Below are 27,218 nucleotides of genomic sequence, written 5' to 3'. Positions count from 1 at the left end.
TGCCATCCTATTGGTTTCCAATGGCTCTGAAGCCAGGCTACTCTCAGGGAAGATAGTGTCCCCTTAGTCACTCTGTGAGGGCCGGGCAAATATGGAGGTGTTAGGAATGGGACTGTAGGGACTATCAGGGAATGGAGTGGGTTAGGGAACTGGACAGGGCACTATGAATCAAAGGATTCTGAGAAGCAGAGTACAGATAGGATGGGATACTAGGGAATGTTGGGATCAGGAGGCCATCTGAGGGGTGGCAGCAGGATATAAAGGCAAAGTGAGAGGAGCTGAAAGAGTGCAGAGGAATGTGGTATGGAAGAGAAAGAGAATGTGATGGATAAGAAACTGTGAGGGAGGGAAATATGAGTAGGGGTGAATGTAGGTGACAGTAGAATGTGGGGAAATGTGTGGAAAGAATGTGAGTGCAGCAGCTGCCTATCCTGTTCAGCTAAGGACTGGATAGAATGGAATTGCCACATGCCCCCCCATGAGGACAATAGAAGGTAAGTGGAGTTCCCTCTAATCAGTGAAAAAAGATGCTGCATTTTTGTGTATATTTAAGGTTGCATTTTGACCCTAAGATGATCACACATACAGTATGCATGGGGAGCTCCCCCTTAAAGGTGAAAAATCAAGACAGGTGAAAAACTGTGATTTAAAACAAAAAAAACTCAACCCCCCCATGTTTTTAAGTTACTCTTAAGACATTATTTTGGAAGATGGTGTAGTGTCTCATATGTTGAATGTTGAGCTTGTCAGTACCTTGATGGAGATTCTTAAATGGGTACAACTTTCTAGGAATTTAAGTCCAAAACATGTTACTTTAAAATTGGTTCATTATGTTGGTGAGTGATATTTACATATAGAATACTGGTCTGAGAACACTTGCTTTCCTTTTTTGGGGGGACCAATTTGGGGGACCCTTCTCAAACTGTTGTCATCCCTGCCGGCTTTGGAGCGGTTGTCTGCTAAAAACACTGTTCTGAGCTAATCATGGTCAGTCTAACAGCACTGAATGATGTTGGTTCGCAAATAAAGAAATAAAATGCAGTAAGCACTGATGGCTTCTTCTGTAATAGAAAATTAAATTAAATCATTTGGAGTTAAAAAAAAATCTTTCCCTTGTACAATGGAGATGGAAAAATAGTTGATCGTTTTAATTTTAATAGTACTAGCAGCTGCAACTATGATTTATTGGTTTCAGAGTAACAGCCGTGTTAGTCTGTATTCGCAAAAAGAAAAGGAGTACTTGTGGCACCTTAGAGACTAACCAATTTATTTGAGCATGAGCTTTCGTGAGCTACAGCTCACTTCATCGGATGCATACCGTGGAAACTGCAGCAGACTTTATATATACACAGAGAATATGAAACAATACCTCCTCCCACCCCACTGTCCTGCTGGTAATAGCTTATCTAAAGTGATCATCAGGTTGGGCCATTTCCAGCACAAATCCAGGTTTGATTTGTGCTGGAAATGGCCCAACCTGATGATCACTTTAGATAAGCTATTACCAGCAGGACAGTGGGGTGGGAGGAGGTATTGTTTCATATTCTCTGTGTATATATAAAGTCTGCTGCAGTTTCCACGGTATGCATCCGATGAAGTGAGCTGTAGCTCACGAAAGCTCATGCTCAAATAAATTGGTTAGTCTCTAAGGTGCCACAAGTACTCCTTTTCTTTTTATGATTTATTGATCCCTTTTGTTTTTTCTGTACTTGTTACAGGGTCTCTTTAGCAGTTTGATTTTTTGTTTATATGTGGGAATTATCTGTAAACTACTCTATTTCAAATTATGGAACTTTTTTATTGAATGTGTTCCTGATTATAAATGGAACACACCTTTGACTCATTAATGATATGCATTATTAATTTGATAGGTGCTTCCAATCAGTTAACAGTTAATGCTAATGGAGTGATGGTCGACAGCCAGCCTGTAGTCAAAAAGAGGAGAGGAAGGAGGAAGAATGTAGAAGGAGTTGACATCCTCTTTATAAATAGAAATAAACCACCTAATCATGTAAGTAAATCTGATTCTATATCCAAAATACAAGTTCAATTTTACTCTGAATTTCTTAATTGAGCATATTGTGCTGCGAACAAATAATTGCTAAACTTTAGCATTCAAATGATTTCATCTGGAATTACTCAGTATAAGCTTATAATTAAGGTCCTACTTAACTTGCAATATTGTGAAAATTGCAGATTCTGCAATATTACACTTCCACTGCAATTTTGACAGTGGGAGCCCTGGCTCCTTCCGTCAGCCCCAGGCAGCCAACAGCAGGAGCCACCACTCTCAGCCATGGATAGCCGAAAGTGGAAAATCGCACAAAAGTAAAAATGGACTTCATTACTCCAAATAATAAGGTCCATTGTTACTTTTCTGCAATTTTCCATGACTTGTTCACAATTTTTTGATGATCATCCCGCAATTCAAGTATTACCTTACTTATAATCTTTTAAATGTGAGCTGGAAAGGATTTTTATTAAAAACAAACAAAAAGCCACATCTATGGTATTGCTTAATTACAATATGGAAAATTACATATAGATCTCTTTCAGAATGTAATTGGCTGTGTATTTAACTAAATTGGAGACCACCTACAAATTCTTTGTGACATTTGTTTTCCAATGTATTGCGTGTTTCTCAGAATATTTTGTCTTTCTACAGGTTAGTCCAGGCATTAACACCTCGCAAGTTGCTCCAGTAATAAACCCAACACTTACTTATGCTCAGTCCCAAGGTCTACTTGATGAAGAAAGCCCAGTTCCTGTCATTAACCTGAAAGATGGAACAAGACTGGCAGGTGATGATGCACCAAAAAGGAAGGATTTAGAAAAATGGCTTAAGGAACATCCTGGTTATGTTGAAGATTTAGGAGCTTTTATTCCTGTGAGTATTCTTTTGAACTCTGCTTCAACTAAATAGTGAGTCTCATTCTGCCTCTGCATATTGTATTTAAATTTGTAATATATACCACCTGGGATTCCTTATTCTCTTCTTTTTTCCCCCTTTCTTTATTTTCACTTGATTTGAAGCGGAAGTCTATGGGATGGTCTCTTAATTTCTATCTATCTTCTTCCCATCTCCATGCAATTTGTACACTAAGGCCAGCCCAGGAATATAGCATTTAATCACTAATAAAAAATAATCAATAGCAAGATGCATTATCTGTTGCCATTTTTTATGGAGACTAATCCATTTCAAATATTTCTTTAATGAAAATTAGGAAATATGTATTCATGTGATGTTTCATTACTTATAAATGATACTGAAAATAGATGCGTGCATTCTCACAATTATGCAAGAAGAGTAAGTTAGTTACAGTGGAATAAATATCATAGGGACCTATATTTTAAATGTGTAGTAATGTCAAATGGATTTGCTGTTCCCACCTTGATACCTCTGAGCTTGCAATCTACTGATCCATAAATCTGCACATAACAGACATTAATGGGATATTATCACATTTATGGGATTAAAACCAAAAATTTTCTGTTCTCTAAAAGTGTTTTAATATGAAGTAATATAGGATAAACTGGTATACCCAGAAGTAAAGTACTCCTGAAAATTGCAATTTTATAAATACAAAAGGGGAAGCAGGAAATGATGAGCTCAAAATGGAATTGTTTGTGTACCTTTTGTCTTGCACTGGGTGTATATAAATTTGGTTAAATTTTGGACTAAATTCTAATATTTCAGTTTAAGAATAATTTCAAATAACTATTAGAAGCTGAATAACTAAAAGGAGGCATCAGTATTCTCCAGCTACCTGTATCATAGACTCTCAGCCACTTTTTCTCCTCCTCCTCTTCTTCGTGACTGGTTCGTGTCAGGCCTGTCCATTCTGTCCTTGCGCTGTTGGTAAACCTGTCAGGGTATTAGGAGGTTGAGGATGCTAAGTATATTAATACAATCTGTTGTAAATATTTCATTTTTATTCCAGTATCTTGTCTGTGCCCATTAAACAGTGTGTTTATTATCTATCTTAATGGTCAAGTCTTCAGAATGCTGATTGGTTGATAAATAATAAAAGTGCACCTTGATCATCTACATGCCCCTCAGGTGCAGACTCTTCACGCTAACAGGGACAGTCATATCTAACAAATTCTTCGTCTTCCAAAGTTATGATCTTGACTAACTATGGGATTCTGTTATTGTAAATAATCCTGCTATATTAGAATAAATATGTAATACATGTTCTTCTATCGTTATTGTCGTAGCCACCAGTCTGCTCCAAATTTGACTTCAGCCAAATGCTGTTTCCAGTTTTTTTGGTCAAATAGTAAAATTAAGCAGTGAATACACTCATAAATTAAACATCTAATCTTATATAGTTTTTACGGTAATAGTTAAAAACAATGACTGTATGAGACATCAGAGGTAGTAAAAACTCTAGGAGGCAGGTGTGCCTCCTGTTGTGGTCCCTACATGCTGCTCTAGTGAAGTATGTGAACAATTTCCCCAGCACAGGAGTACCAGAGGTCCAATGTAAGTGTCACTATGCGATCTCTTGAGCAACTTCCAGCTGGAGGGGGCATGTCAAGTAGGTCGTTGAGAGTCCATAGTGGTGATCACTGTAGAGATTTTGGGCTGTCGTGCAGCCTATAGGCCATCTTGAGGAGTCTGCCATAAATTAGTACAGAACATACCATTCATCTTGAAGTGATCGTCTGAATGTATATTCCAGACATGGGTTTGCATGCGCCCGAGTACAGAATTTTTTGCAAGCATTGTTGGCCCTCATATGCTATGTAGTTCTCCTTGTACTCTGAACTGGGAGAGTAAAGCAGTGAGGGCCAGTGCTTCTCCAGGTCCTTCTTACCACTGGATGGTCTGAGTTGAAATCTTTGATATCTTCAGCTCCTTTCTACTGTATCACTTCTGTAAATATATTGTAAATAGTTTTAGTATTTTTCTCATATAGTATAGTTAGCTATTTTCTGTTCCCCTCCACCCCTCTCAAGAAGGAATTTTTCCCCCCAAGAAGGCTGAGATTATGCCTGGGATTTTGAGGTTCAAAAACTGCATTTCCTGCCATTGCTCCATTTCTGTGAGTAGTGAACATCAATAGTGTCTCTGCTGCCTGAGTAAGGCTCACTTCTTAGCCAAGTGCAGCATCTGCTGCTCCTTTCCCCCCAGAACTCATGAGGGTTGGGAACTGAGGCTTAGGAAACACCTAATGGAGAAGGCTATGAGACAACAATCAGATCCAGATCAGAGAGACCCCTCCACCCGCAATACATCAGTCTCCTCAAGCATAAGTTGGGAATGAAGGCTAAGGCTTTTGGAGGCTAAGACTTCTAAGCCACTTCCAATGAGAGTAAAGGGCAAAGGGACAAACTGTCTTCTCTGAGGACTGCTCTGAAGAGAAAGGAGCCCTCCCCAACCCTGTCAGAGTCAGAAGAGCCTTCACACACAGGCATCAAGGACTTAGGCCCGAGTAAATCTTCTCAGCAGGAGAAGATGGTGTGGAAGGGTAGAGATCCACTGATTCTAGCATTGGTTCCTATGGCGAAGGCTCAAGCCAAACAGCCTCTGATGCTCACATCGTCATCTAGAGCAGATATAGTGCCTAAAGCAACATGGTCCAGATGAGATCAGACTTCCACTGTAACCAGGGAAACTCCTGTTCCATTGGCTCCATCAGTGAACTCTCCCCACACCTCCTGACAGTCTGAGATATTTGTCTCCATGGAGGACATTTTTGCTCTCCCTGATCATCCACCCCTCCTGTCGAGATCATCTTTATTTTGGGACATTGTCACTCCAGAGGAAGAGACTATCCCAAGGATGCAGAGTAATTCTCCCATCCCAACCTGCCAGCCTTGGTGTGCAGCCATCAGTACTATCAGTAGTCCAGGATCCAGTCTTTTTCTTACACGTACCTCTGATTGAGAACCACTGGTCTAGAGGAACAGCTACAGCCCTTGTTATGAGGAGAGACTTATGGTTACAATCTTCAGATTTCATAGAATCATAGAATATCAGGGTTGGAAGGGACCTCAGGAAGTCATCTAGTCCAACCCCCTGCTCAAAAGCAGGACCCATCCCCAATTAAATCATCCCAACCAGGGCTTTGTCAAGCCTGACCTTAAAAACTTCTAAGGAAGGAGATTCCACCACCTCCCTAGGCAACGCATTCCAGCATTTCACCACCCTCCTAGTGAAAAAGTTTTTCCTAATATCCAACCTAAACCTCCCCCACTGCAACTTGAGACCATTACTTCTTGTCCTGGGTACAGACTACCATCCAGGATCTGCCCTTTGATACGATCAATCTGTTTCATGAGGAGACAGATGAATCTCTCTGCTTCCTCAAGGACTCAAAGACAACTCTTCACTCTCTGGCATCTCTATACCCATGCCCCCAAAAGAAAATATCATCGACAGAGGTATAAGGTGGGACTACCTACCCAGCTCTTTTATCATCATTATCCTCAGGAACCACCACTAAAAGACAGAAGCTTTATAGGCCCAAGAATACAATCTCTGCAGCATCTTATTTCAGCCCTTAGTCCAAGAGTTTCTTTTTACGAGACTGTAGAAACCCCCACATACCTTTTATTGTTGCCACATCATTTTTGATTTTTGGAGGCCACCTTACCCATATTGCTCGCAACTGGAGGGCCCTAACTGCCAACAAATGCGTACTGGAAGTTATTCATGGCAACTGTCTGATCGAGTTTCTGGCTACTCCTACCCACAAACCCCCTTCACAGTTCCTTTTCAGGGACCATTCTAATGAGATGATTCTCTGACGGGAAGTGGACTCAAGTTTCTCGTCCTACACCAGGTCACTTACAGACCCCAGACCTCAATCAGAACTTGCCTTTCCCTTCTCAGCCACATGGCACCATGTACACACATGATGTCATTTTCCAGGCTTCATCTTCATTGTTGTCAAGCCTGTCTTCTCTCTGTGTACTCACCAGAGAGAGATAACATCAATTATCTCTGGTGGCAATTCCATCCAAGGTTTTGGACTCTGTCATCTGGTTAACAAAGCCAAAGTTCAGGTGGGGATCCCTTCCTTCACACTGACTCCCAACGCAGTCATCTTGACTGATGCATGCCTCTTAGGTTAGGATGGTCATATGGGTGATCATACAGCATAGGGCCTGTGGACCTTTAGGGAGTCCAGAATGCAAAGGAATAGAACTCAAGGGGTTCATTGAGCCCGCAACGCCTTCCTCCCACTTACCTGATCCTGGCATGTTCAAGTAATGTTGGACATTAGGATAACTATATTCTATATATACAAGTATGGGAAACGAGAGCCCCATTCCACTTTGTATAGAGGCAGTCAACCTCTGGAATGATGCATCAGCCATCACATACCCCTTTCAGGAGTATACTTACCAGGGGGTGCAGAATTCCCTAGCAGACATCTCAGCAAACATTTTTCTGCTACCCATGAATGGGAAAGTCACAGTTTGGTTCTCAGCAAGATCTTCACCCAATGGGAAATGCCAGCCTCAAACCTTTTTGCCTCACACATGAACAAAAACATCCCCCATACTGCCCCAGAGCAGCCCTGGGCAGGGTCTCATTGGGAGATGCTCTTCTGCTCTTCCATCCTTAGAGGTTTTTAAGGCCCAGCTTGACAAAGCCTTAGCTGGGATGATTTAGTTGAGGTTGGTCCTGCTTTGAGCAGGGGATTGGACTAGATGACTGCCTGAGGTCTCTTCCAACCCTAATATTCTATTATTCTGATTCTGCTACTATGAAAGGATCACCTGAAGTATGCCATTCCTCCCATTCCATTAATACCACAAGTTCTATAGAAAATCTCTCAAGACAGAGCTCGAGTCATCCTTATTGTGCCCAACTAGATGATCACAATGGTCCCTTCTGGCCTTGGAATCTGTGAATCTGTATAAAATTGGCTGAGACAGTTCTGGTTTACAGATCTACTGAAGGCCTCAGCTCAGCCACCATAAACATCTGCCTATTTCCAGACCTTCTAACACAACACAAAGGCATTTTCAGGCACCCCCATTCCAGAACCACTGCAGATCATAGCTTAGTATTTGAATAGGCATCACATGTAAAGTGCTCATGTTCCAGAATGGTTCGATCTATCCTTAACAAAGCAGAAAAGACTCTACTAAGATATGTTATTCAGCCTAATGGAAGCATTTTTCCACTTGGGCTCAGCAACACCAGAACTGGCTGGAATCCCTGCTATCCTAGAATATTTTCTTACTTATCAGTCTCCAGGTCTCACTTTCAGTTCCTTCTAGGTGCATTTAGCAGCAATCAGTGCTTTTCATCCTCTGGCAGATAACCACATGATTTCACTCATCCTTTCACAACTCGTTTTTTGAAGGGGCTTCTTAGATCCTTTCCACTGTTGGTGAAGTTTGCACCTCAGTGGGACTTCAGTTTTGTTCTGTCATTTCTCACCAGCATCCCCTCAAGCCTCTGGTCACATGCTCTGTGGTCCATCTGTCTATGAAGTTGGCCTTTCTAATCACTATAACATCAGCCAGAAGATTCAGCAAGCTGGGGGCACTTACGGCAAACCAGCCATATACTGACTTCTATAAAGAAAAAGTCTCATTACATCCCACCCCAAATTCATCCTTAAAGAAGTTTCTGAGTTTCATATGACTCATACCATCCACTTACTGCTATTTTCCTCTCTTAACCACGTGCCTCGGATGAAATGAGGAGGCTGCATTCTCTGGATGTCCAAAGGGCCTTTTACTTACAAGGGCCTTTTGTCCAGTAGGCCTTTTACCTAAAAAGAACAAAAGACATTAGAAAGACATCTAAACTATTTCTTTCCATAGCAAAGAGATCATGGGGTCAAGCTGTATGTGTTTAGAGATTTTCGAAATGGATGTCTGATTGTATTATCCTTTGTGTTATCTGCTAGCTCACATTTTCCTCCTCTTCCCAGAGGGAGTGAGGGCTCATTCTATCAGAGCTCAAGGAACCTCTGCTACATCTCTGAAACTGTGGGTATGTCTACACTACAAAATTAGGTCGATTTTATAGAAATCAATTTTTAGACATCAATTTTATACAGTCGACTGTGTATGTCCCCACTAAGTGCATTAAGTCAGAGGAGTGCGTCCTCGCTACCATGGCTAGCATCGACTTACAGAGTGATGCACTGTGGATAGCTATCCCACAGTTCCCACAGTCTCCGCTGCCCATTGGAATTCTGGGTTAAGATCCCAGTGCCTGATGGGGCGAAAACATTGTCGTGGGTGGTTTCGGGTACATGGCATTAGTCACCCCTCTCTCTGTGAAAGAAACGGCAGACAATAGTTTTGCGCCTTTTTTCTTGGTTTACCTGTGCAGACACCATACCATGGCAAGCATGGAGCCCGCTCAGCTCACCGTCACTGCTGCTGTTGTGAGCATTGTAAACACCTCGTGCATTATCCTAGAGTATATGCAGAACGGGCTAAGAGACGCCAGCACAAGGAGGATTTTGATGAGGACATGGACACAGACATTCCTGAAAGCACGGGCTGTGGCAATTGGGACATTATGGCAGCAGGGGGACTGGTTGATACAGTGGAACACCGATTCTGGGCCAGGCAAACAAGCACAGACTGGTGGAACCACATAGTATTGCAGGTATGGGATGATTCACAGTGGCTGTGAAACTTCTGCATACGTAAGGCCACTTCCTGGAACTCTGTGAGTTGCTTTCCCCCACCCTGAAGCGCAGGAATACCAAGATGAGAGCTGCCCTGACAATTGAGAAGCAAGTAGCGATAGCCCTGTGGAAGCTTGCAATGCCTGACTGCTACCAGTCAGTCAGGAATCAGTTTGGAGTGGGCAAGTCTACTGTGGGGGCTGCTGTGATCCAAGTAGCCAATGCAATCATTGATGTTCTGTTATCAAGGGTAGTGACTCTGGGAAATGTGCAGGCTTTGCTGCAATGGGGTTCCCTAACTGTAGTGGAGCGATAGACGGATTGCATATCCCCATCTTGGCACTGGACCACCTTGCCAACCAGTATGTGAACTGCAAGGGGTACTTCTCAAAGGTGCTGCAAGCACTGGTGGATCACAAGGGACATTTCACCAACATCAACTTGGGATGGCTGGAACAGGTGCATGACACTCGCATATTTAGGAACTCTGGGCTGTTTGAGCAGCTGCAAGAAGGGACTTACTTCCCAGACCAGAAAATTACCGTTGGGGATGTTGAAATGCCAATAGTTATCCTTGGGGAACCAGCTTATCCCTTGCTCCCTGGCTCATGAAGCCTTAAACAGGCAGCCTGGACAGTAGTAAGGAGCAGTTCAACTATAGGCTGAGCAAGTGCAGAATGGTGGTGGAATGTGCCTTTGGACACTTAAAAGCTCGCTGGTGCTGTTTGCTGACTAGGTCAGACCTCAGCGCAACCAACATTCCCATTGTTATTGCTGCTTGCTGTGTGCTCCATAATTTCTGTGAGAGTAAGGGGGAGACGTTTATGGCGGGGTGGGAGTTGAGGCAAATCGCCTGGCATCCGATTTTGAGCAGCCAGACACCAGGGCGATTAGAAGAGCATAGCAAGGCGCGCTGCGCATCAGAGAGGCTTTGAAAACCAGTTTCATGACTGGCTAGGCTTCGGTGCGACAGTTGTGTGTGTTTCTCCTTGATGCAAACCCACCCCCTTTGTTGATTTTAATTCCCTGTAAGCCAACAACCCTCTCCCCTTCGAAATAAAGTAACTACTGTTTTGAAACCAAGCATTCTTTCTTTATTAATTAAAAAAAGAGATAACGGACAAGGTAGCCCAGGTGGGGCGGGAGAGGAGGGAAGAACAAGGCCACATTGTTTGTTATAGCCACACTAAAAATCAAACTGTTTGAATGACAGCCTTCTGTTGTTTGGGCCGTCCTCTGGAGTGGAGTGGCTGGGTGCCCGGAGCGCGCCCTCCTCACCCCCCCATTCTTGGGCATCTGGGTGAGGCGGATATGGAACTTCAGAAGGAAGGTATGCAGTTATACGGTGGATGCAGCGGGGGTCTGTGCTCTTGTTGGTTTTCCTGCAGCTCCAACAGACGCTTCTTCGTCTCCGTTTGCTCCCCCAACAGACGGTATTGGTCTCCGGGAACTATCCCTGTTGTAGCCTCTGTCCAACATGCCCTGTGAGATTTTGGCAAATATATTTGCATTTCTTCTTTTTGATCAGAGTTTGGCCTGCACAGATGCTTCTCCCCATACAGCAATCAGATCCAGTGTCTCCCTTTCAGTCCATGCTGGAGCTCGTTTGCAATTCTGGGGGACTGCATGGTCACCTGTGCTGCTGAGTTTGGCACACTGAACAAACAGGAAATGAAATTCAAAAGTTCCCAGGGCTTTCCCTGTGTAGCTGGTAGTGCATCGGAGTTCAAAGCGCTGTCCAGAGCTGTCACAATGGAGCACTCTAGGATAGCTCCCGGAGGCCAGTACTGTTGATTTGTGTCTGCGCTACCCCAAATTCTACTCAGCAAGGTCGATTTTAACACTACTCCCCTCGTCGGGGAGGAGTACAGAAGTCGATTTTAAGAGCCCTTTAGGTCGACAGAACGGGGTTGGTTGTGTGGACACAATCATTTTTAAATCGACCTAACGCAGCTAAATTCGACCTAACCCTGTAGTGTAGACCAGATCTGTCTCTACCCTGCCAGGAGGCTGATATCTAGAAGAGAGATGTAGGGCAGCTACTGGGAGCTCCTTGCATATCTTCACAATATATTATGCTTTGGTCCATCTTCTCTGGCAGATACAGCTGTAAGGATAGCAGTATTAGTCAGCTCTCACTTCTTCATCCTCACACCCACCGTCTGTTTGAATGCTGCTTGTTAATCTCTCACCTATGGAATACACATAGGGACTATCACTTGAAGAAGAAATGGAGGTTACTTATCTGTAACTGGAGGTTCTTCAAGATGTGCAGTCCCTATCTGTATTCCACTCCCTTCCCTCTGCTCCGGATTTTTTGGATATTAGGTAAGAGTAGGAACTGGAGAGGCATCGGCCCAGACCGTCCTTTATGCCCTCGGTTTGTAGCACAAGGAGAGCCATTGCACATGTGTGGGTTAAAAGATGCTACTTGCAAAAAATTCTGGACTCAGACATGTGGTGTGCATGCGTATCCATGTGTGGAACACAGATCACACATCTCAAAGAGCGTCCTATTTCATTTGTTACCTCAGTTTTCCTTTTTCTGTTGTCCTTTCCACCACTCTCCTCCCCCAGCAAACTGGCAACTGGGAGTGACAACTTAGTGTTTCATACTCATTACATCCCAGTGAATGCCATTACTCTACCATATGTTGACCAGCTGATATGTAAATGTATAATTGGAAAAAAAATTCTAAGTGTATTGATAAATTTTAAAAGAACATAGTATGAATGTCCAGAATTTTATACTGAGATTTTCAGAGTAGTGCAGGGGATTTGGCCATGCGCTGCTTTGAGACTCTGTCTCAGTTTTTAAAATCAGAAGACAACAGCTGTACAGTAACTCCTCAATTAAAGTCTTCCCGGTTAACGTTATTTTGTTGTTACGTTGCTGATCAATTAGAAAACATGCTCGTTTAAAGTTGCTTAATGCTCCCTTATAACATCGTTTGGCAGCTGCCTGCTTTGTCCACGGCTTGGAGAAAGAGCAGCCTGTTGGAGCTAGCTGATGGGGACTTGGAACCAGGATGGGCCGTCAGCCCCCCATCAGCTCCCCACTCTCCTAAGTTCCCTCTGCAGCAGCTGTCCAGCAGGCTATCAGTTGCCCACAGCTGTCAGCTGTCCCTCCCCCCACTGCCATGTGCTGCTCCTGCCCTCTGCCTTGCAGCTGCTCCCAGGACCTCCTGCTTGCTGTGCGGGAGGTAGCTGTGTGGGTGGCTAATGTCAGGGTGTCTTCTTCCCCCGCTCCTGCTCCCCACTACTTTAACCTATTTCCACAGGGCAGCGGGGGGACATGCCTCCGTCCTGAGCCCTGTCAGCTTGCTGGCCGCAGCTGCTGTCTCAACTTGCTGATCTACTTAAAAAGGCAATAAGAACAGGAGTACTTGTGGCACCTTAGAGACTAACAAAAGCTTATGCTCAGATAAATTTGTTAGTTTCTAAGGTGCCACAAGTACTCCTGTTCTTTTTGCGGATACAGACTAACACAGCTGCTACTCTGAAACTTGTCATTAAAAAGGCAATGTACTTAGAGTGGTGTCATTGTACTTAAAGGAGCATGCACCTCTCTCTCACACAAACACACACACACGGTGTGTCACTCTCTCTGCCATGCTGTCTCCCCTCCCTCCATTCGTGCTGCCTTGTAGAGTGTGAGGCTCCATTAACAATGTGTTAACCCTTGAGGGCACAGCCAAGTGCTAGTTCATCATTTAGCAGTAAGGCATTCCCTGGGAAATATCCCACTCTCTTCCACCCTCTAACTTCATCACTTCAACCAAGCTTCACAATCATCATTGCTGTGTACAGTATTAAATTGTTTGTTTAAAACTTATACTGTGTGTGTGTGTATATATGCATATAGTCTTTTATCTGACGAAAAAAAATTCCATGGAACCTAGCCCCCCCCCCCCCCCCCCATTTACATTAATTCTTATGGGGAAATTGGATTCGCTTACCATCGTTTTGCTTAACGTAGCATTTTTCAGGAACATAACTACAACGTTAAGTGAGAAGTTACTGTACAAGGTAAGACTGCTTGTGATGTTGGAAATATGAAAGCATTTACCTTAAAATGAGAGGGTGGTTTATAAGAATAAATAAACAAGTCAACTTTCTCAGCACTTTTGTAAGTAGTTTTCCTAGAAGACTAAGATTTATAATTCATTTTTTAAATCCCTCTAAAACAGAGAATGCAGCTTCATGATGGGAGGCCCAAACAAAAAAGGCACCGTTGTCGAAACCCTAATAAACTGGATGTTAATAGTCTCACTGGTGAAGAACGTGTTCAGCTGATCAATAGAAGAAATGCTAGAAAGGTAATCATATTACTGTGTCCACTCACCCTTTCCCCAAACACAAAATTTATGTGAAATGAAGTTTTCACATCTTCTGCTAGGAAGTCCTTATGCACAGTCTAAAGTTTGTTTTATTAAGTTGTTTTGTAAATGGGACATGAAGCGTAATTATAGTGTTTAAATCAGGATTTAGTAAACGGAGAAACTTTAATAAGTTGCTGCAAAATTATTCTGGAGATTCTGTGCAAAATTACACGCACTAAGTGAATATACAGCATTGTATGTTTCTGTTCAGTGGAGTTCAGCCAATGCAGAGGGCCTGCACAATGTCCTATGCACTACTCCAAACCCATGTTAAAAAATTTGAAGAAGTTTATAGGGCCATGCAGGAGCCCCCAGCTCTGGGGTGAATTTCATCTACTAAGAATAGTACAGTATTAAACTGAGGCTTCATAATAACGAGTAAATTCTGAATGATCAAGTACTGTGAAAATGCAGCTATAAGGTTGGAGTCACCGTGTGGAAAAACAGATTGATAAGTGGGAGCTGCTCTGGATTTGTTTAAGCTTATTAGGGGGATATTCTTAAATTGATGTTTTAACACTGTAATTTTTCTTTCACAGAAGATGGAAAACTTTTTTTTAAGCTAAAATGCAGTTGTCACCCCCTCTCTGGATATTTCTAGACCATCCCTGCCAGAGTTAACTTAGTATAAATATTTCCAGCAAATAATTTTATTAAAAATTTCTGAAGTGCTGTTGCCTCTTACTTGGGTTAAAAGTTTTATTTAAACAGACATACTAATGACTAGATTTCCTGGCACCTCACTCTTCTGTCTGCAAACACATATCCCTCTAATGTTAACAGCTCATTAAAGGACATTTCTTCTGCAGCGTCCTGGCAGGGTAAAGACCATTTTAGAGCTACTGTGTGTGTGTTGGGTAAATCTACAGAGTTGAGCGGGCTGAGCTGCCAGTAATTTCTGCATGATTCGTAGTGTGAGTGCAAAAAAGAATTCACCAGGTTTGCAAGTGCAAGAGTAGACCTGACCTGCATCCTGTGGGGCACAACTACAAATGTTGGGTCTGGGTCAGATGGGAAAACAAAAGGACCCTCCTGGTATTGGTTCAGGTCAGTTGTCGTCCTCCCGCTTGTGGGGTTGGCATGGCGGCGGCTGCATGCCCCATGCCACAGGCCATCCTCCCCTTGCTGCACTGTTATGCTGCAGAGTGAGCGTGGAAAGGAGCACAGCGCCTCCCCCTCCACAGCGCAGGCAGCACAGCAAGGGGCAGTGGATGGCATCAGCGGGGCATGTAGCTGCTGCCACGGCAACCCCTTGGGCTGGAGGAGGAGGAGAGTCAGCTCCTTGGGCAAGAGGTGGCTGTGATGATGCTGACTAAGGTTTGTGGGAAAGGGTCTGGGTTGGGTTGGAAAATGACTTGACTTGCTCAAGTGGGCTTGAGTCTGGGTCGGGCCTAAAAATTAGGCACAAGCAGACCTCTACTTAGCAGGTGAAAATTTCCTTTCTTCTCTTTCATCATGGTTCTTGCAACAGCTTCTGGTGGCTCAACTTGTACAAGCACAGCATATCCCACTCCACAAAATCTATAGCTTTCTCCTCTCATCCTCTTGTACCCTTATAGGATGATAGAGGAGAAGAAATGTCCCCTTAGCTAATGATGGGCTGCTAACACTAGAGGGTCATGTACTTAAAGACCCAAGAGGTGAGATGGTTTTAAAATGATCTCGTCTCATGAGCCCCAGTACCTTTGAACCTCTGGACACTTTCAATTTTCAGTTTCTGTTTCAAAAATTAAATAATAATTTATTCAATATTCTCAGTTTAGTTACTGTTGAAAATGACCTGGAACTCAACAAGAGGGATGCAATGTGTGCTTCGGAAGGGGCTTTAGGAAACTGCGGGAATAAGAAGAGAGAAAAGGGATCCAAGGAGTCGGTGGAAACTTAACAATAAAGAAAACAAGTTACTGAAAATTAATTTAAATATATTTAAAATTGCATAGAAAACCTTTTTTCTAGTATTTCCTATTATCCGTCTACTAGGAACAGTTCTTACATAATGGAAGGAGAGTTTCATAAACTACTTTAGCATGTGTTTAGTTGTTGCTTAAGTGGAGTTTGCAATAAGCCTCACCAATGTGTGAATTAGTAGATTACTGATGTATTATTGTGTGGTTGAAGGCAAAAGTTTAAAGGCCAAAGCCTGCAGATGATGTGGCTTTTTACTGTAGAACACTGAAAGTACGCTTCACTAACAGGCTGAATCTTGATGTAGTTTGGTGTTGGTTCTGTAAATTCTTGAAAATATCCATTATTACAGAAGTGTAGTAACTTTTACTGAGAAGTCTGTGATGCTTGACATATAATGATGGCTTGCATTTATAGAACACCTTTCGTGCAGAAGGATCTCAAAGTTATTTACAAAATCACTTCACCCATCATGGAAGTGTTTTAACCGTTTAAAAGTCCCCAGGAATATTGCTCGACAGTTTAGGACAGAAAGTGAAGAATGCCCTATCCAGTTGAAATAACAGGGAGAATTGTAGGTAGGCAGAACATAATTACCCAAGTTGAATTGGGCCAGAACACCAGGATTAACAACCCTGCTCTTGCAAAAATTGCTGTGGTATGAGAGGTCAAGGCCTTAGTGTTAAATGTCACCTGAAAATTGTAATCCTCAGCATCACAAGACCCGCAGTTATATTTGTTCTAAACTGACTTTGGAGGGGAAAATGATCACCAACCACTTCTTCAGAACCTTGGAGGTCTTCTGTCAAAGTAATGACCCATCACAATCCTCCTTAATAGGAGCTCTCAAAGATCACAGCCAAAATGATAAAGTTTCCAGTCCTGTTTCTTCAACATTTGATTTTTTGTGAGTGTGTAAATCCTCTCCATGCATGATTCATTTCAGGTTATATGGTTGTATATTCGGTCTGTTAGACATCTCATGATTTTTATTCTCCAAAGACAGCATTTTGTGTTGTCTGATCAAGAATAGATCTCAACGCTAGTGTTACTGGTATTAAATATCTATCACAAATACAGGGCTTGCTATTATAATGTTACTGTTTTGGCATGGAGTGGTATCCAAGATACTACAGTTCACACCAATATTTAGAATAGAAAATAAGTACGCTGATGGTATAGCATCTTTTGGCGAGTGTTGACTTCTCAGTCATGTCCAGTCTGTCACTTCCAAAGACAAATGTGAGTAGCCTCTGATGGGTGATGGAGACAAAGGAGCCTTAATGGGAGATAAAACAAAGAGAGAACAAACAGAAGGGGGGAGGGGTATATTGGATAAGTAGTGATTCCTTAGTTATGATTGTGTTGAGAATTACACTTTCAGCAAGTTCACTACAACTTTTCAGAGGACAATTTAATGATCTATGTAATCTTTCTTAATAAAAAGTTTGCTAACTTTTCCAAAGAAAACACTTGAAAAATGCCCCCTTGAAGTTTTGCCTTGCTTTACATACACTTCTTTGGATGACTGTAGCTAAACAGCCACAAACACCAGAAATTCTAAACGTGTCACATACCTTCTATTATATTTCAGACATCATCTACTTTCAAGGTTTTTAAAATTAATTGAATAGGTTTTCTTGCACTCGGACTGACCAGTAGAATTGCTCAGATTTGTCAGCTGTTTCTGTGTTCATTCTGCCAACCTGCATTCTGATTCACCAACATGTCCATTGAGTCAGGTTGCCAGGTTTCATAGCAGGGTAAAGGGAACTGTTCTGGGGGAAAGATGTGGCTTGGGGTAGGGATGTGGAATTGCAGGCAGATGGATCAGGGTTTGCGAAGGGCATGAAGGAATTCAGCTGGGCTTTGAGGAAGGGTAATGTGCAGGGAAATAAAGCACCGTTACCTCAAAAGCACTGGTCTCCGAAGCCTCTTCTGTGGCCTGAGGACCCCTAGTCAAAACATGCTTCTCCACCTAAAATCCCCAAACCACCTTGCCCTTGCTAGCCACTCGCTCCCCAGTGCCCAATTTTTAGGCCCTCTAATACCTCCAACTCATTCATAAAGCTGCCTGGATGGAGCGCAGGATTCAGGAAGGCCTGGATATGTGTGTTTGGTGGGGAAGGCGGGGGGTCTAAAATGAGGGAATCCCAGTGTCTCTGTACCAAGGACTGTACCAGCATTGGAAGGACTCCCCTAAGCTCCCCAATGCACTGAGGTAGCAGCCCCAGGAGGAGCCAGTGTCAGTGCCTTGACACACATACCACCATGGGAGAACAGAGTGTACCCCAGGGAGCTGAGCCAACAGCACTGGGGAACCCTATCAAAGGAGGTTGTCCCAGTGCAGAGACATTTGAGCTCTCCCCACCACAAGCTGCCTGCACAGTGATACTCCTTTGCTGCAATGAGATTCATCACTGTAAACTGCCTGCCCCATTACCTTCTATGTTCCCAATCACTACCTTGCCCCAACATCCCTGATCCCCTGGCTCATTTCTGCTCTTTCCTTTTTGGTTCTCTCAGTTCTCCATGCAGCAGCCCCGTGGGGAGCCAAGGAGCAGAGGCGGATTTCTGTTTTGTGGGGCCCTGGACCAGAACAAGTGCACGTGGGCCCCCCGGCACCCCTGCTAGAGAAATGGGGTCAGAGCACGGGGGCTTGCCCAGCCCCCCGCCCGCCCAGCACTACGCACAGGCCCCTTTGGCCCAGTGGCTAATCCGTCACTGCCAAGGAGGGATGAAGAGCTGGTTAGAGAAGGTCTAGCAGTTAACAGAGATGTGGAGGACATGGGGAGTGTGAATTAAAAATGAGGCTTCAGCTGAAAGGAGCTTGAGTGGAGAAAAACAAAGAGGAAGCGCTCCTCTTCCCTCTCCTTCTTTCATTCAGCTCTGTCCTAGATCAAACCGTACTTCTCCCCTTCCATATCATGATGAGATGTAAAAAGGGGAGTTGATTACAGGAGTTTTTGATGACTTAACTGCTTATTTCCTTGCTTTTTATGGGTTACATTGATGGGATATGCTGTTTAGCAACCTTAACTCAAAATTAAAAGTTTGATTTTTGTGTGTGGGAGAAAGTATAAGAAAATAAATAGTTTACCCTGCCAGAAAGAGCAGCTCTTATTAGACAAGAAGAAAAGCAGATTCAGGGGTCATAGGGTAGAACTGATTCACCCACCAAAAGGTAAGACATTTTTAATAAACAAAAGGAGTATGAATTCTCCTTCTAAAACTTTGACACCTATTTTCACATATTCATTATTAGTGTGACACTATCCCATTTCAGTACGCTTCTGAAATGAGCCCTGGCATTTATACTAAATCTTACATTAGTAAGATTGTCAGATATTGAAGTTGCTCTGTGCGAGTTTAGTGGCTGCCGACATCTGGAACAAATTAAAGAGTACCTATTCTATTCCATTCTGACAGAAACTAATGATAAACCTGGAGTGCTGTTTTGCTTTCTAATGCGGTCAGGTTACATTTGATTTTTTTGAAAAAGACATAAATGAAACCAGAGTATCAAATCAGGAAAATCCAAAGTAAACTGAGAAATGTTTCTTTTATTTTTTAGGTGGGAGGTGCTTTTGCTCCACCGCTGAAGGACTTGTGCAGATTCTTGAAAGAAAATCCTGAGTATGGAGTAGCTCCTGAATGGGGAGATGTTGTGAAACAGTCTGTGAGTATTTACAGGATGAACAATATCATGATCTATGATGTGAAGTCTGCTCTCTTTTTTTTTTTTATTATTATTTAAAGAAAGAGACAGACAGATACTAGCATTAGATTCAGGTACTAAAGTCAGTCAACTATTGTTTAATATACCTTTGGATGCTCTTAGGAAAATCTGCCTGCCTACCCATGGTATCTACTTCTCTCTCCTTTGCCACAATGATGAAGGTAATTACAAAATTAAAATTTTAATTCGCCATCAAAATACAATTACTTGCCCTGGGAAAATGAGCAAGTAGAATTTTTGAAGATTGATTTAATTATACTACGTATCTAAATTAAGAGACAACTATTTATTAAAATAGCTATTATCTTCTGCATTTTATTTTCTAGTTCAGAACTGTACTGTTAGGCAGATTCCAGTGGAAGCGAGATTTATATGTAGCAAAAGTTCAATTGTGTGGGGTGTCCTACACCTGTCCTTGTAAACTAAAAAAATATGCTTAATATTTACAGCTCTACAGTGAGCAGGGTTTTAAAGTAGAGATCATAAACTAGACTTACAGCAAAATTTTCTGAATTGCTTATAGTCTCATGTTCATATGTGACGTAGGCTCCTGAATCAGTTGGCACTTCAGAAAATTTTACTCTAGTGTCTTGTGCCCTCTAATTTCCAGGAGAATGGTTTGTGCTGCCCTGGCCTCACCCACGCAGTTCCTTCTGTTTGGCTCTCCACTCTGTATGTGCTACTAGAAATGTGTAACAGAAGGAACATGCTCCCACTGGCACTGGAGCAGCTTAATGCCAACAGCAAGATGCATCTAATGTGTAGTTTTTCCCAGGTTAGGACTTATGAATGTAGCTCTAAGAATATATATGTATTGCAGCCCCTTCTACATTGTAGATCAAATTTTAATATACAATTTGAAAAACTGCATTTGCAGCTATTCGTGGACACACAGTTTGCATTCACATTTGCAGATCAAATAATTGTGCATGTGCCAACCTAATTTACCAAATGTAGACTTTGTGCACACATAGGTGTACACAAAAATTTGTGACCACAATTTCTGAGGCCACTTACAAATTTTCCCCTCTCTGTAGAATTAGTAGGAAATATCCAAATCTCATGGGACATGTGGTACGGAAGAAGGAATCTACAAGGATGTTTTTATTTCTGCAATGAAAAAACAAACCCAAAAACCAAATTCTGTTATCTGTAAAAAGTGACAGTCTGTTATAAGTGCAGTGATCAAAATAACACGGATCATTTTATTTGAGATTTGTACCCCAGTAAGTTGAAAGGGAAAATTTCACTTAATTATGGATGCTGTTTTTTGTCTGCAGGCTCAGCAAAATAGCATGCATATATTTTCATTGTGAAAACTGTATATCTGATTCATCTGTCCTTTGTTTTATTGGGATGTGCTTTTTTTTTTTTTTTTTTTAAACACACAACACCACTACCACCCACCTATGGACACATAGCTGTAAACCCACCATCCTTTATTTCCATGCAAATATAAGTGACTAGAGGTCCAGGCCTCAAAATGTTGGATAGCAAAATCCTGCTCTGGGGAACTTTATTTACCCTTCCACTCCTCATGTCTCCCATAGAGATGAAGATAATTTCTGGTGGTAATCCTGTGAAGTCTGTATACCCACCTGCCAGAACTGGTAGGGATTGTGTTACATTTGCTGTACACAGTCAGCCTCAGGCGGAGGATTGCAGGTTTTTATTTATTTAACAACATTTTAGGTTTTTGCAGTTAATCATAAGTACTACGGTATTTAAAGTGGTATTTTCTTACTTACCTCATCCTTACATTTATTGAAAGTTCTGAGCACTTGCTTTAGTGACAATGTAATTTTTACTATTTTTTTTTCTTATTGTTATAACAGCGCCAGTACAGCTAACAATGAGCTAGATTCTGTTCTGGTTAATATGCCAACAGAATTGTAAAGTTCCAGTTGCAGGACTAGGTTCTGCCCTCTTTTATACCCAGGCACCTCCATTTAGGGTAATGAAGTATCACAGCAGTAACCGGGAGCAGAACTGGTGACAATGATTACCACAATATAAGAGAGAATAGAATTTGCCCTGTAGATTTTTGTAATGGTGATCCTGAAAGCAGAAAGAATAGAGCTTGATTTTCAAATCCTTGGTTGAATGAGGGCTGACAATTTTTTTAAAATTAGGGGATCTTGTATACTGAGCAAACTTCATATTTTACAATCATTGAATCCTGTGGTGCCATTTTTATAGTCAGTTTTCAAGGCAAAACTGCACTTCAAAAAGAACACCAGAGCACAATTAGAGTCCTATCTTTGCCATTAGATAGGACTTACATAGATGGCAGAACACCATTCTAGGTCCCAAGAGAAGATTTTAAGTGTCTTCGATTTCAATTTATTTGGACTTTCAGTCTTTAGTAGCTTGTGTGAAATGTGAAGAAAGGATGAAATTTGATAGGATGAAATAGATACTAATAAACATTAAAATGTTCACAGATTATGGCTCCACATTAAAATGCACAATTATTTTTCCTGTTATATTAGATAGCTCTGTTACCTGTGTAATCACAGTAACTAGGCATTTAAAAAAATCAAATAAATTATTGGAATCTGGAAATTACACTAAAATCTGTTGAAAGATCCTAAATCCACACTAGATTTTAAATCTTAAATTCAGATTGCTTAGGCCAAATCCTACAATAAACCCTGTGAGGATGATCCTCTGGGCCTGTGGAGAGCCCCATTAAAGGTAGTAGGTATCAACGTGGGTACAGAGGACTATTCAGGGTTACAGGGCTCATGGCAGGATTGAGGCTTGAATGAGGTACCTTTGGGAAGTGGCAGCACAGATCAGTCACAAACTTTCAGGGAGTTGTCTGGTTAATCAAACTGCTGTGCTAAATTTAGTTAAACAGAATAGTTTTTGGAACTATTCTTGAGTATTTAATTTTAACGACATATCTTTAACCTTATCTTCCTGTAGTGGCATTCATTTTCATATATTAATATAGAATGTATCTGTTTCAGGGATTTCTTCCTGAAGGTATGTTTGACCGTATTCTCACTGGGCCTGTTGTACGAGAAGAAGTAAGCAGGAGAGGGAGACGGCCTAAAAGTGAGATTGCCAAGGCAACAGCTGCAGCAGCAGCAGCTGCAACAGCAGCAAATGTTTCGGTCAACCCTTTGCTAGCCAATGGATTACTTCCAGGAGTGGATCTATCTACTCTTCAGGCCTTACAGCAAAACCTGCAGAACTTGCAATCACTTCAAGTAACAGCAGGATTAATGGGAATGCCTGCTGGACTAACTACTGGAGGAGAAGCTAAGAATATGGCTGCCATGTTTCCCATGCTACTGTCAGGAATGGCTGGATTACCAAACTTGCTGGGTATGGGAGGACTCCTAACAAAGTCAACAGAATCTGTTTCAGAGGAGAAAAAGGGAAATGACTCAAAAGAGCCAGTTGTAAAGAAAGAAAGGACAGAAAACCAACATGCAGATAATGGTGGTGAAGACTCTGTGTCAAGTTCTCCCTCTACGTCCTCTGCTGCTGCCAACCCTTTAGCTCTTAACCCATTACTTTTGTCCAATATACTTTATCCAGGGATGCTTCTCACTCCAGGCCTTAATCTTCATATCCCAGCATTGTCCCAATCCAATATTTTTGATGTACAGAATGCTGAAAACAATGACACAGGATCAGCCAAGCCTACAGAGGAAAAGGAGAAAAATTCTAGGGTTAGAGATCAGGAAGACAAAGGGGGAACAGAGCCAAGCTCTCATAATGAAAACAGCACAGATGAGGGTTCAGAGAAAGCAGATGCTTCATCTGGATCTGACAGTACATCGTCTTCATCTGAAGATTCAGATTCTAGTGATGAAGACTGACCCCAGACTATGTACTTAAATTATGAACTAATTTTGAATTTATTCTTTAATTATTTCATTGTAAATAGCCCAGTGTTGAGCTCATCAAATGATTTATTGACTCAACTTTCAGTATTTGTTTAGAAGTGCAAACTGCTTTCAGAGATGTTTTGCATGTAATATTTCTTGAAGTTCATAAGTTTCTGAACTTGTATGTACTATCAATACACAATGGTGTAAAATTACAACAAATGGCATAATTTTGGGAGGTTATTTTATGAAAATAATGCTCAGTAAGAGCTGTATATTTAATATATTTGCAGTGAACACAGAATATTTTAGGCATATTATTGATTTAATTTGAATATAGTTTTACAGCCTCCTTGACACTTATAATTTACAGATCAAAACTCAGCAATAATTTGGGCAGCTAATGAATGTCATGAAAGCTGTAGAATCTAAATCACCATCCATTGCTTTAATTACATGAAAATGCTATAGTGTTGCGATGCACTGCTGATGTTTCCAATTCAGGTACAAGTGTGTTTAAAAGGAGGAAAAAAGTTTCCCAGTCAGCCAGTTAAACTGGCTATCTGTTACCTCAGCTGAGTTAGTTTAGGAAGTTTACATTGGTTTCTATACTTGTTTTCGGGTTTTGTTTTGTTTTTAAACACACCCTCTATGATATGTTAATCTGGCAGGAGATAGGACTGTTTTTGCTGATCAAACGCGTTCTTTGATAACAGTAAAGGGAAGTTGACACAAAATATTCCTATCTCATCCTACTTTGGCACCACAGAGACCTATTTAGTTTAAACCTTGCAAAGTTTTGGGCTCCCACCACAGAAATACGAGGTCCTGATTGAGGAATAGTATCCCCAAAACTCAGAAAAGGCAAACTGTCATGAAGTGCCACTGAAAAGACCTTTCAACACTGCATACTTCATGTAAAAAAATGTTTGTTTGCTTTGTTTGTGTTGATTTTTATTTGTGTTTTATGTAACAATGCCTCCCGGGATTACCAGATAATAATGGTAAAGAAGAATATTGATGGTTTAAACTCATTTTGAGTTTAGACTTCTCTACAGGTTTAAATATGACTAAACGTTATGACGAAATGTTACCCAAAATCATTCTTGAGGATTTAGTTTATATATTATGCTGAGTTGCCCAATTTAAAATTTAAAAAAGCACTTTGAATAGTAAAGACAGATAAGTTATTCCTGTAAACAATAATAAGAGGGCATAAGACATCTGTTCAAACCCAAATCCTTAGAACCCTTTACTGTATAAAATCAGTCTCATATTTGATGTGTGATATGATTCCTCTTTCTGCTGAAGCTGCTATTACTCTGACATGGTAGAGGCCCAGATTCACACTTACATGTTTGAACTGAGATTTCGATTGACTTTAGTTATCTCATTTGTGGCCCAAGATAGGGAAGTGCTCAGAGAGAATAGATACAGGTACTAGTAGAAATCATTGAAAAAAGCTTTTCAAAGGGATAAATTTGAAAAAAAACAAAACTGTATATTTTGATATAGTTCTGTTGCTCGCTTGTATAGTAAACAAGACTTTTGTTTTTTACCAAGAACTTTTCCAATACATTATATGTTTCTATGTGCAAAATAATTAACCCCATGATTAGAAGCAGTATTACATGTAATTACACAATTATACAAGTCCCATTTGGATTGTCCTGGTTACTGTATTTTCCCACAATAGTATTCTGATTTTTGGCCTTTCATACAGTGTCTTAGCAATAGTGAAAATTAAAACCTGCCAAGAGAGGGGTGTAGCAATTCTTCATCATGAAGGGATGTATTGCATATTTAATATTTTTGCCCTTTGTAATATAGCACTTTTGTTTAACTAGGATGCATCTATGAAATAGCCAAAGTTTTTCAAACACAGTTATTAACTTAGTTTGCTGATGGAATATTTCAACAACACCCTTGCCCCACAAAAGAAATACTAAATCTTGTGGCTAAAACATAATTTATATCAAATTTATTAAATAAAGTATTTTCCTAATTATGGTCAAGTGAGTTTGCTTACCGTTCTAGTGATTCTCTTTCTATGTAATAAGGCAATTGCAGTTTAAAATAATTAAGGCTGATATAGACTTGAACATAATGTATTGGATTTATTTTTAATCATTATCAATTGGAAGAGGAAAAATGTGTCCCACTATCAGCTAAACAATATGCAAATATGGTTGTATAAAGTTAAGGGTTGTAAGGAAACTTCAGTAGATTTACACTAATACTGAAGTTGCAGTTAAAAGGATACCCAAGGTGATGATAAAGTGTGTGTTGGTAGTTACTAAAAGAACTTTAGCTGTTACTGCCTTGTATTTCTATCCCTTGTTTCAGGCTTCATGATACAAGTCTTAGTCCAGTTTTTCTTTTGGACATTTGCAATATTTGCCAGTTGTGTTCTGTGTAGTCTGAATTTGCTTTCTGTAGTTCAACAAGCGTCTTAAAAAGTCATTTGTAATTTATTGAATTACTTTCTATGATGTTCTATAGAGGAAATGGAAGTTTAATTATTTTTTATTAAACATATTCTTTGACTACCCATGATGTCAGCCTTGATACATGAAAATAATTTTTAACATGAATACAGATTAAATTTATATCTGTGAGCAGTGTAGGTGAAGCTATTAGTAAGATTCCAAGGTGTTAAAATACATTTTAAGATGTGTTACAAAATATAAAACTTGAAGTTATTCAAAGTTAAGAATTCAAGTCAAGGTTATTTAACTACATACAAATTCTGTGAATTAGTTAATAGGAACTTTACTGGTGTTCTTCCCTTGTTTCTGAGTGAATCCATTTCAGCCTATTTCCTGTAGCATTTATATGGGTATTGTGCTGATTCTATCAGTGTTGTTCAGAGATAGTATTATAACAAGATAACTTGCTGAACCAAGAACAATTTTTTTTTTTAAATCAGGTTATTTTGCACAAAATAAGGTAATTTTAAAACATGAAGGATATATCACACCCTGCAGAGCCAGGGAAAGGCACTAGATAACCTTATGAATCTTAATCTCTAATTTTTATGAAAATCTGAAGGGAAACGAACAGCCAAATTATACTGAAAATAAAACTCTGGTCCTATAAACAAAATAAACCATTAATAGCCACACAGTCTTTGAAATATGCCACCGGATAGCTATTGTTAGGAAAGAGGAGACTGTCAAGGTTTAGGCCCAAAATTTGATTTGCTTTAAAGCCATTTATTTCTAGTATTAGAGTAAAATATTAGGCCAGAAGGTGGATGTGACTGGGAGAGCCATAATGTCCATCTAAATCGATCAATCTGTTTTGCTTTTGTATCCTGTTACCTTTTAAGTGCTTGTCTAAATCTTTTGATTACGTTGGCAGCTGCAGCTCCCATTGCTCCCTTTAGTTTAAGCCACTCAGGATAAATATATTTTTTCCTGTACGCTCCCTAGTTGTCTGCGCCTTCTTGTTTCAGTCTGCTGCTCACTGTTAGTTCAGTGGCATCCATCTTATCTATTCTCATCTGAATCCTATCTCTAGGTCTTGAGTGTGCTCTCTGTTACTCCTTTTTCAGATGAATGTATACCTAATTTACTTAACCTGTCATTGTCCTATTTTAAATTTGGAGATCCTGCAGAAGCTCCAGTAGCTTTGTTTTTATTTCTAAGGGCTCATTTGAGAAGAAACAGTCATACATTTCAAAGCAGTTGATAAAGAAAATTATATATGATTTGTAGCCGTTCCATCTTTG

The 27,218-nt window shown here is 40.9% G+C and overlaps 1 protein-coding gene across 15 annotated transcripts in view; it reads left to right on the top strand.

Annotated features, from left to right (window-relative positions):
• CHD9 (chromodomain helicase DNA binding protein 9) overlaps nt 1-26,036 on the top strand; it is a 191,683-nt gene extending 165,647 nt beyond the window's left edge. For 14 of the 15 annotated variants that reach the window (XM_075118359.1, XM_075118357.1, XM_048870536.2 and 11 more), the window contains 5 exons: nt 1,872-2,011; nt 2,666-2,887; nt 13,805-13,933; nt 19,476-19,580; nt 22,616-26,036. In XM_075118359.1, coding sequence (XP_074974460.1) covers nt 1,872-2,011; nt 2,666-2,887; nt 13,805-13,933; nt 19,476-19,580; nt 22,616-23,476 — 1,457 coding nt within the window. In that variant the 3' untranslated portion in view covers nt 23,477-26,036. The remainder of the gene's footprint in view (nt 1-1,871; nt 2,012-2,665; nt 2,888-13,804; nt 13,934-19,475; nt 19,581-22,615) is intronic. The other variant, XM_075118360.1, reaches the window with a different exon arrangement.
• The last annotated feature ends 1,182 nt before the right edge of the window (nt 26,037-27,218 follow it).

This window comes from Caretta caretta, chromosome 12 (assembly GCF_965140235.1).
Source record: "Caretta caretta isolate rCarCar2 chromosome 12, rCarCar1.hap1, whole genome shotgun sequence".
Taxonomy (NCBI): domain Eukaryota; kingdom Metazoa; phylum Chordata; order Testudines; family Cheloniidae; genus Caretta; species Caretta caretta.
The sequence above is the reverse complement of the archived record's forward strand: the minus strand, read 5'-3'. Positions and strand labels throughout refer to the sequence as shown.